Genomic DNA, 11,141 nt, shown 5'->3' on the forward strand with positions numbered 1-11,141 from the left:
AGCTCCCAGCTGTCACTGCAATTAGGAGTTGAGCACCCCAATCTTTTGCCATCTCTAGGTCTGAAGTCACAAATGCTTTATAAACTAAAGTTCCATTAGTCTCCAAGTATGTATAATATTACATTCTTAATCTGCAACATCAAAACTGCATTTAAAATTTGTTAGCCTTTTATTAATTTTCATCATCACCTTCAGAAAATGACTTGGAAATTTCCAATTATTCACTAACTCTTTTGTTTAGCTAAGGTCAAAGTTCACTCTACAGGAGGAAATTTAGCAGTCCTACCTGACCAACTATACCAAAAATAACACTTTCAAAGAAACCAACCAACATTAAGAAAAAGCATTACGTAATATTCTCTTCATCAAATTTTTAAAGCAACTGTAATCCTTTGGTAAACTATTTTATATGATACAGGTGCAATAGTTTTCCTCCTGGTAAGTGAAAAACATTAAACAGAGAAGTGATTTTTTTGAGGTGAGAGTTTTAAGCTGAGTGACCTTGTGGTGACAAGGCGCCTAAGCCTGTTTGGCACATTGCAGTGGTGGGTATCTGTGTACATCCCTGCTGCAGGAAGGCAGCTGCAGCTGAGGGGGAGCAGCAGCAGCAGCTGCAGCAGGAGCTGCTGCCCTTACCTGCAGGGTCTGGCTGAAGCGCTTCAGCGGAGTGGCTCGCACAGGGGGGATGAGGCTGGCCAGGGATGTGACTCTGGAAAGAGGCTTGACCCGTTTGTTACTGGGCTCCTGCAGCACAGGGAGGAGGAAGGAAAGGAAAAAAAGTCAGCAGTGTGAGCATAATCAGGTAAAGATCACTAACAGTTCTGCTGATTTTCCTAAGAAGGCATTTGTAGCAAGAGTGTTTGCAAACCTGGTCTATCATTAGGGCAGTAAATAAACAAAAGCAGTTTCAGATGCTGACAGTGACAGATTGCTCTTGGCTGGTACATACAGGTCCTGGAAACTGCTGGAAAATGTAATGATGGAAAAGCTGCCACGGCCAGGAACGGGGAAGGGAGGCAAAGTAACAGAAAATAATTTGATTATTTTTACTCATTCTTAGCAGAAAAATTTTCAGCAGTGCTCCACAGCTAATCCACGTTATGATCTTCTCACTGAAAGGCACACTTTCAAATATAAACAATTCTGTGTGTGCCTTTGCTTCTGGCACTGTCAGCATGTGACTCTATTCAGTTAAATGTATTTTCTTCCAGAATATATAATTTAGACAGAAATCTTTACCTCTTATTGTCTCTGAATGCATGTTCTTATGAAAATACATATACAGACAAACACATTAATAACATGCTTACATACACCTATTTTTTGCATACACTATAAAGGAAAATTAACAAAATCTACCATAAAGCACTGAATTCAATGTTGTCCTTCTCATATATATTTTAACAGCACAACAGCACCCAAAGTAATGTATAACCAAAGTAATATGCCAATTGTCCTGTAGATATATCTTAAAAAAAAAAAAAAAACCAAACAAAAACCAGAAATTGTAATACAGAAAAAAGTGACTATAAATACATAAAAAATAGAGCAGTTACCCTTGGCTTCCTAACCTCCATCTGACATTTAACAGATCTCGAACAGCACATGCAAAAGGCAACAGAAAAAGAGCCAAACCTTCCAAGTGAAGTTAAAAACCCCATCCAACACCATATTTCAAGGACATCCTAATGCAGTTCATCTTTCTTTTTCAGCCATGCTTATAAAGTTTGTGTAGGTTTGCTATGCCTCCAATTGTCTGGACATAGCTTTAAGAAAATGAAGCATGCCTATTATCCTTTTCTTAAGATAAAGAAATATAAATCCTTCTGGAAATAATGCAGATTTGTCATCCTTCTTGATACCAAACAATAAATCTCAGCAGCGATGACCACCATCTGTATTACTGGCAAGAAAAATTCTCTTCCATTAGTGCAGCAACAGAGGAAAGGTGAGAAGCAGCTACATATTTAATTTACTTCTCAGCAGGCAGACCTGGAAATCCATAAAAGCCAGCTGAGATGAGCGACAAAGTGTTCAACCCTCTAGCAAAAATAATGTATTCCATCACACACGACACCTGGCATTAAAGAGCTGTAGCAATCTAAAGCAAGTTAAATCCTTATCTTCATCACTGCACTGTTATTCATAATCCTTCCTTTTCAGCAACCATGTCTTTGAGGCAGGTTTCAGGAGCATTTTTTTACGTCATTGCAGCACTTGCTTATATACTCCCTCACCTCTCCAGCAGCAGCATCCCACCCCCTCCCCCACCCCCCAAAACACAGGGAAAACCTTCCAGATTCCAGTGCAATTCTCCTCTAACTGGTGGCACAAGCATGAGCTGGCTGTGCCTGTTCTGAGTGCTGGTGCCCAGAGCAGAGCCCCTGGCAGGGCCGGCTGGTCCGGAAGGTGCAGCACTGCAGTGCAGGGACACAGAGCCCTGGGCAGTGCCAGCAGCACAGCCTGTGCCAGCAGCTCTGCCTCAGCAGCACGGGCACTCAGCACCAGCACCCCAGCCCTGCTGCAAAACCTGGAAATGAACATTGTAGGGACTTCCTAGGAGATAGGGAGAGGAGGATTAGGATTAATAGAAATTATTATTCCTTCTTTATGCTGTTTCCCTTCTGGCATCCATTGCCCCCATCCATTTCAAGGAGAAAAGTGCTAAGGCAGTATAATATTTACTAATGTTCATGTTGCAAAACCTCACCGAAAACAGAAACTGATTTTAAAGACGAACTCCAAGCAGAGTTTCAGCCACCATCAAACACCATTAAGATCTTGTGGAACCTCTTGCTGTGAGCCACTAGAGGCCAGCCGTTCCCCCAGCAGGCAAAGCCAGGTCAGGTAACTGCAGTCCTGCCCTTCTGTGCCAGCACCCCACCTTGAACTCCTCATGCAATCTTATCGTGCTCTGATTTCACATGGAAAATTCTGACCAGAATTCAGAACAGTTAAATATGCAGTCCAAACTTAGAATTCAATTTTATGGAAAGAAATCAGCATTATTACAGGATTCTCTCAAATAACATTACTACAGATAACTTCAGAAGCCTGAGATTTTACACCTTTAGCAATGAGTTCTGAAATAAAATCTTGTTAATCCTAAATTCTTAAGTATGAGGAAAGCTTTTCTAAATACTAACAACATGATTTTCCCCTTCACTAGAAACTGTTTGGTAGGTTAAGATACTGAGCTGGAAGTGAAAACTCATCAAATCTTAGTGTTCCAGGTGTCATTTTATTCAGAGAAGTCTCACAACAAAAGCCATCAGCACTGTGTCACCCTTTCTACTGTAGAAAAATGAAATTTGTACAAATAAGGCTTTGACTGTGCAATGAAAATACAGCACTACCAGAGCAATTCTAAAACTGCCAGACAGTAATGCTGAAACCGCTGCACATCTGATCCCAGGATTTCTGCTGTACTTCTACATCCACTCTGCCTCTGCCTCCCCTCTCATCAGCAGCCTCATTCTCAAGCTGTGTCACCTCTCCAAATCAGCACTGCAGAGAAGCTGAACAAACTACTGAGGCCAGCAATCTGGAGAGGGAAAAATTCCACAGTCAAGGGCAAATTCTGAACAGGTGGGTGCTTTTCTCACCAAGGACTCTGTTCATCACAGCCAATGACACAAATGGAAAGGGAGGACTGCATGAACTGTTCCGCTTTACCCAGAAATACTGACCAGAATCTGCACTTGCACATTAGTCCAACACGTTCATTATTTCACTAATTTGTCTCTGAAGACTCTCCAATTCTCCAGTTAACCAGAAGTCCCACAGCCATAAAACCCTTTGGGGTATGAATCTTGAGTGGTGTCTGCCCAGCACAAGGAGGCTCCATGAGGACACACTGCACTGGTGGAGTGAACACCAGACTCCAGGCTGTCCTCAGAGCTGCCAAAGGCATCCCTGCTCCTCTCCTCCTGCCTCCCCCTCACAGCTCTAGGAACTTACAGGGGATCAAGGATCCTCAAGAGAGGATTTAGGGGCTGGATCCACTGCAACAACCATCACCTGTCCAGACAGGGAAGCGGGCCAAGTTATAACAAAAAAATTCAGGAGTTACAATGTGCTGCCTGACCTTTTAAAGCCATTATGATTGGTATTTAAAAAAAAACCCTTATTGCAGAGTTTTGAAATTATCACATGTTAGACTGTATTTTCAGTTATGAAGGCTTGCCAAAGCAATACGGGAAGTGAGTTGAAAAAAAAAAAGACCCAGACTACAGTTTGGCAGAGTTTCCAAAATGTGGAGCTGGTATATGTGAATAAGTAACATTAATCTGACAGGGCTTTAAATTTGATATAAGGCTAAATAAAGCTGAGGGAAACATGAGTGCAGGAACTTCAAAGGCTGAACAGTCGAGTGAAGTCAAATTAATACCTGACTAGGCTAGAACAATGAGCAGATGGCTTTTGGAGGGAGCTGTATATTTGAACTCAAAATGACTTCGGGAACATTTGAATTCACAGACAAAAAAAAATTTAAACTGCAAATACCATGAACACATGCAGCCTCAGAAAGAACTTGAAACTGTGAACAAACTGATAAAAGGAGCAAATCTGTGTCCAAAATATAGACAGCTCTGAAAACCAGACAATGGACATTTCAAACACCTACTATGTCCTTCTTTGTACATTTTTCTAATACACTTTTCTGAAGAATTAGTAGGAAGAAAGACTAATCACCACAGCATAATCAGTGATTATCACCAATTTAAGATGGGAAACTAACAAACAAGAAGTTTCAAAGGTGCCATGCCTCCAATTAGGCATGAAGGACACAGGGCTTCCAATCGCTTCTTCATTCTCATTTACTTTTTATTTATAGGTACAATTATATCTCCAGTATCTTCTATATATTAAACTCTAACCCAGTGGTTTAGACTACTGAGTAAGCAAGGAAAGCTCTATCTTTTAATGTATAACTCTCAAAAAAGACCCTTCTGCTGTGGGACAGCAGGAAAATGCAGCATTCAGCTCCAACCAGAGCATTACTGGGAAGCCACACTGAGCAGACTAAAGCTGCCAACTCCCTCTTCAGTAAAATTTAAGTCTTTTTGCCTTGCAGAACCGAGTAATGTCTTGCTTTCTAAACTGTGATATGGTAGTTTCACAATGATGACATCCTGACAAAAAGGTAATTTTTGTATCATTATTTTGGATCTGATGCACAGACCCAAACAGATGGCTATTTAAAAGCCTGAATCTTAGCACACAGCACCTGCTCCAAGGGCACGCTGAGCATTCAAACAGCCATGGAAGTGTGTAAAAGCAGAAGATCCTGTGAAGAACTAGGCACTTACATTAGCTGCAATGCACTGACAGCTAAGTTCATATTATTCATGCTTCTTCATTAGTGAAACTGGCACCAAATAATTGGTTATACTGTATCCAAGAACACACTACACAGATATGAAATCTTCTAGAAGGCTATTTAGGAGAAGAAGGTAATACTTTGGTGCTCTTCATCAGCAAAATTTAAAAACCCTCTTTTACAAGTATATGTAAAGAATGGAATATTCCCGAAGTTCAAAGCACAGTGAGTTAAACCCATTTAACTGTATCAGTTTTTGATACATTATCATTCAAGACCACACACAGCCTAATTATCACTCTTTGGTGGATAAATTACTCTAGCAAAAGACTGCTTTTCATTTCCTAATAAATAGAAAGAAAGGAAACAAAAAGAATGAGGCCAGATTCCCTCCATATTGCCCTAAGAACATCAGAACCAATGACCTGGATAACACGTGCTGAATAGCAGTCTAGGTGCCATATAAAAGGTCTTCACTTGCTCCAGTACCTCACTTCAAAATTCTTCCACTCTGTGCCCCTCAAGGGCTTAGGCACTGATTTCCTGCCAGTGAAGAGCCAATTATGTTCACTGCTGCTATGATTGTTTTTCCACCTGACTCCCATCTCTTATCAGCAGCTTCAACAGCAGTCTCCATGTCGGAGGGCTGGTGCTGAATCCCACAAACAAGGGAAAATGTTTCCCTGAGGGGCCATTATTCTTGTGTCTGCTGCATTACTGTGACCAGGATATTGTGTTGATTTTTCTGATTGTATTTAAAACCAAACTCAACAAAAGGAACTTACAAAGGTTTTTACCCAGCACAGAAAATAAGTGCTATGTGAAAACTGGTACAGAAACACAGCATTTTAGAATAGTAGAATTTATCCTGTTTACCTTTAACCTTCAGAGGCCAACTGGACCCACACACAAAGTGGCTCAAATTGCCAATGCCTGTTAGAATCTCAGCTTACTGGAGTTCAGCAAGTTCTGAGACATTTACAGCAGTAATTCTGGATTTAAGGTAGCTACCTTGCTTCACATTTTATAAAAATCATGCTGGTTAACTTTTTTCTATTTTTGATGTGAATCAGGACAAACAGACATCCAAAGCATTCATTCTGTGCTATGGGAGCATTCATTAGGGAAAAATGTCTTAAATTAGTCTCAAGAGTGTTAAGAGTGTAATAAACAGAAGACACTATAAATTGAAACAGTACAGTAACCTTTGTTTCATACCTAATTCACAAGCAGTGCCAGGAAACTCTAACAGAACCATTCTGTTTCAGATTTCAAGTAACTGGTTATATTTCCATAAAGGTTTCCATACTTTAAAGGTTATTAGTTTTTAGTCAACTTTATAAGGGTAAGTCAACATTTGTCATGGCAGGAAGCCCAACAATATTATTTTTGTTAGTCTGCTACTAGTTAAATTGGCCTCAGATTAAACAGCTCTAATAAATGCCCCTGAAACTTGGAGTTTAATAAAAAAAACCACATTCAAGCTCTGTTCCACAGGATGTTATCAGTATTTAACCCTCAGCAGGATAAAAAACAAAACAAAACAAAAAAGGTTGAAATAGAAAAACAACCTATGTTACAACAATCCTTAACGCAGCAAACACTTAAATCTAAAAATAAATTAAACCAAGCATCTCAAGCTTTGTGTACCTTCAGAGCGAAGCAAGTCTAAAACCAGAACAACATTCTCAATTGATTTTGGCACTAAAAAGACTGGGGTTTTATACTGAAACAGCAGAGAATTTCCCTTTGCTTCATAGTATCTTAGAAAGATTCTGATTGGAAAATTATAGAACAGTGCTTCTTCTAGAACTGAGGTGTATGGTAAAGAAAAACAAAGCAGGTGACTCTAAAGCAGTTCTAAGTATAGTTCAGTGTTATACAAAGGTAACTAAATCAGCCACATGAGTCCATACTAAAACCTGGGGCATCCCTCTACTAAACTGCTAGCATCTCAAGGAGAATTTAATGAGCAATTTTAGTGAATTGACACAAAGGCAACTTGATCATACAGTTAAGTGTGTGCATTGCTGATACAATTTTCCTTGAAATCCATAAGGTCCCATGCACCACCTGCACTCCCTGATGGTAGCAGGAAGAGGTTTGTTGTTCTTCCTCTGTCAGTCTCCTTAAAATCAGCAAGCAAACAAAGGAAAATCCAGAGCCTTTTTTTAATCACAGCATTACAAATAAGAGAACCTGAAATGATAGCTGGGGTTCAATGAACAACCATTTAGGGAAGTGATGAAATATTCCTGGTCAAAGACAACAGTGAAGTTTACATGATGTTATCCCACCATGTGTTAATCAAAGACTGGCTCCTGGCTGCACACAGGCTGCCCTCCAGATTTCATTTGCCATAGGCAGGGCAGAAGCACTCAAGTGTCAGCAGCATAAGCACAAGCTGCATCCAGCAATCTTGACTGATCATTTGTCTGCAATATCCAGAAATCAATACCTCTATCAGGAGTTAGGAAATGAAGGCAAATTAACAGAAAAACCTCACACTGAGGTGAATTAACACAAGCAACAGAAACCCTGAACAACCCAGACAACTAATGTAGAGTTGATTAAATTCTGCATTTCCTCTCATTACAAACTGCTTGTACAGGCAATCTAGAGAGACCTTTTCCATTCTGGAACTGACTGGATATTAACCTGTACTGCCAATTAACCAGCAGATATCATACAGTGATTTACTGAATGGAAAATAAAGACAAGCTGTTTGTTTCACACTGCCATTAAGCAGAACAGATCAGCAATTCCAAGTGCAGGGCTTTGACATGTTTCCAGCTACACTGCACATGAACTTACCTGAAATACGTCAAAACTGCAACTTACCAGTATTTCATTAACATGAAATACATACATTTAGCAAGATCAAAGAAAATTCATGACTTGGAGTTTATCTCATAATCTTTTGGCCTCTCTCCCTCTGGCTCCACGCCTGGTTCCCTGTTAATGATGTGCCATGGCCTAGAGGCCGCTGGGTTCCCCTTCACATTCCCCGTCCCCAAATAAACACAAATAAACACCATCCCCCAAATAAACACCATCCCAAGCACCAGGCAGCCCAGAGCTCCTGCACCCCTGCTGGGAGGATGGCAGGAGACAAGAAGAGACAGGCTGCAAACAGCCCTGGCTCCGAGGTCAGGAGCACTGTAAGGGCTCTAAGCAGACATACAACATCCTGGACACACAGAGGAATTCTCTGCCCCTGTTGTAGTTTTCAGAGCCTAAATCCAGGTACTGTGTTAGATCCTGTATGGCAGAGCATAACATCCTTACCCTGAGGAATTTGGGAGTTCCTTCCCATGACCTCACATTCAGACCTTTAAACTTCAATCTGTGGCTGTGAATGCTCCTTCTCACCTGCTGCCCACCCAGCCTGGGTGTTGGCTTTAGAAAGGGAAAAATGGAAAACAGTGTTTGTCATCAGGGAAGGTGTGGGGCTTTTTATAACTAGAGTAAGCAAGTTTCAAATGTTACTAGTTGTTTCTATTTTTGAATTATAAAAAAGTTGGGAAGAACCCAACCCCTCTGTACTGTTCATCCCTAGAATTGTACTACAGGATTTTATGTGGGGCATGTAAATGGTTCAAGTAAAGACCTTATAGTATTTGCCATATTAACTCAGGTACTAGGTACTGCAGTATTTTGCTGCCCTTAAACTGCACTTTAAAAGAACTATGATGACTTGGACTAGAACAACAGTTTTTTATCAGAATCCAGATTTTAGTATTTACATATATTTTGGAAATTTCATTTGTCATTGTTTTATGACTGTGCAACTTTCCACAGAGTTTATGCCAAGGGAGCTGGCATAGCTGAAAGAAAGAGCCGGAAGCAGAAATCCTCAGTTCTCTTTTCTGCCACTGACTTGTTCCTCAAAACATCTATATAGCAGAAAATCTGTTCTAATCCAAACATACCAACATTTATGCACAATTTGAGTTATTAAAAAAACCAAACAACTTCACATGTCAATAACTAGAAGGAAACTGGCGTTTGCAAGGGCAGAAACGCCCAGCCCGGACCCGGGAGCGCTCTGCTGCAGTAACACCCAGCTGTGGCAGAAGGCGCCCAACAGCTTTAATTCCCCTTGTAAATGCTAAAAGCTGAAAGAACAGCTTCATGTTAGAGCTTACGGATTTTTCCCCCGTACAGATTTCAAAGAAACAGGCTGCATACACCAGTCCTTATAATGCCTTTCCCAAAGAGTAGCTTTTATTTCTGCTTTCTTAATCAATTTTTTGGAGTGGTGAGTGGTCTTACAGGATATTTAGAAGTTTCTTTTTCAGAACGCTGGAATCCCATCCTACTCTCAGAAAACAGCTCGAAAGCAGAAGGGTGCATTTTCTTGTTCGTATAAAACACAAGCTGTTTTCACGTTGTAATTTTGATTGATCACATCTGTTACTCAATACTTCCTCATGCTCTCAGCTTTCACTGAGTCTTTTTCCTTGGAATTTGATTATAATCAAGCTTCCTAACTGTAACAGAGCGACACTTTAGCTCTTCAGATCTGACAGTTCTATTCATTCACAAAAAATCCCTTCATGCAGTAAAGGCTAAAATCATGTTTCTTTAATATTATCATTAATATAATGAGTCCCTTTGAGAAGAACATTCAGTACCTAACAGCTTGTGTTTTCCATAGATGCATACACACACACTTATGTTGTTAATTTTTCAAAAACACATAGCTGAAAAGAATTCCACTTCCCTTAAGCTCCATAATTAAGTCTCTCTATGTAAAAGTACACTGGAAAGCAACAGTGCAGCATCATCTCAGTTCTTAGCTTAACATCATGATTAAATAAGGTCACTGGGCTTATGTTACTTTTACTTTAGACCTAATCAAGTGGGGAGGTAATTAATCTTTGATGGAGATGTATTAAATGAACCTAACTTAATAAGCTGTCTTCAAGTTACTCAGCAAACAAGATTAATAAAGAAACTATATATTTAAGTAATAAAAACTTTCAGATAAATGTTCTGCCTTCCTCCAGAGCAGTCACAATCCTTATTGTCACTGTTTTTTTCCTAAACACAAACCAACATTAACCTAAAGTATCAAATATTTAAGTTTTTCATGAACATTGCTGAATTTGAGTTAGTGAATAAGATTTTTTTTATGTCACTTGAAGGGCTTCCATGCTTTTTAAGAAATAGAGCAGTCCATCTGCTGACAGGACAAGATTTTCAGTTAACTGTACATCAGATTAATTTTTTGTTTATTGTGATGAGGAAAAGACAGGTAATATAAATGGTGTCTTAAAGTTAATGCTTTAAGACACCATTTTACTGATTCCCTTCCAGGTCCTACATAAGTTTAACAATTTGTAAGTAATGCTTAGTTCTGGAATAAAATACAGCTAAATCTCTTTAAGCCACTTATGTAAAACAGGTACGTCTCAATGAGCTATTTTAAAGATTAATTTTCCTAAAGTGACAGATGACAAAAAAATCTAGATTCTGTTTCTGGCTTTATTCCAAACGAAAGGTGAATACCTAGAGAAGGCAGTAAAGGATGCCTAAGCAAAACGGGTATCCATACACTGCAGCCTGTTCTCACACCACGTTACTTTCCCCCAGAGCAATGCAGGTCACACAATAAAGAAAAATAAACCCTGTCAAGCAGTACCTCGGTCTCCTTAGCCGGGCTGGTCACCGTCTGCGCTTCCAAGGCGAAATTCGCCCTCTTGGCGGACAGGTAGCAGGGATAATCCTTGGCCACCATGGTGGCTGCCGGAGCGGCGCTCCCGGGGCTCGTTGCCGGCTCGGTGCGAGCGGCGGGCGGGAGGCGCCGGCCGTG

General features: G+C 40.2%; 1 protein-coding gene across 2 annotated transcripts in view; it reads right to left on the minus strand.

The window, feature by feature from the left end:
• Positions 1 to 11,141, minus strand: part of ARHGEF3 (Rho guanine nucleotide exchange factor 3) — a 95,896-nt gene that overhangs the window by 13,259 nt on the left and 71,496 nt on the right. Inside the window, exons 1-2 of one of the 2 annotated variants that reach the window (XM_005422444.2) lie at positions 10,971 to 11,091; positions 637 to 744 (exon numbers count right to left, since the gene is read on the minus strand). In XM_005422444.2, the coding sequence (XP_005422501.1) occupies positions 637 to 744; positions 10,971 to 11,066 (204 nt within the window). In that variant the 5' untranslated portion in view covers positions 11,067 to 11,091. Of the gene's footprint in view, positions 1 to 636; positions 745 to 10,970; positions 11,092 to 11,141 lie in introns of those variants that run through there. The other variant, XM_014307631.2, reaches the window with a different exon arrangement.

Source organism: Geospiza fortis, unplaced genomic scaffold, assembly GCF_000277835.1.
Source record: "Geospiza fortis unplaced genomic scaffold, GeoFor_1.0 scaffold78, whole genome shotgun sequence".
NCBI lineage: Eukaryota > Metazoa > Chordata > Aves > Passeriformes > Thraupidae > Geospiza > Geospiza fortis.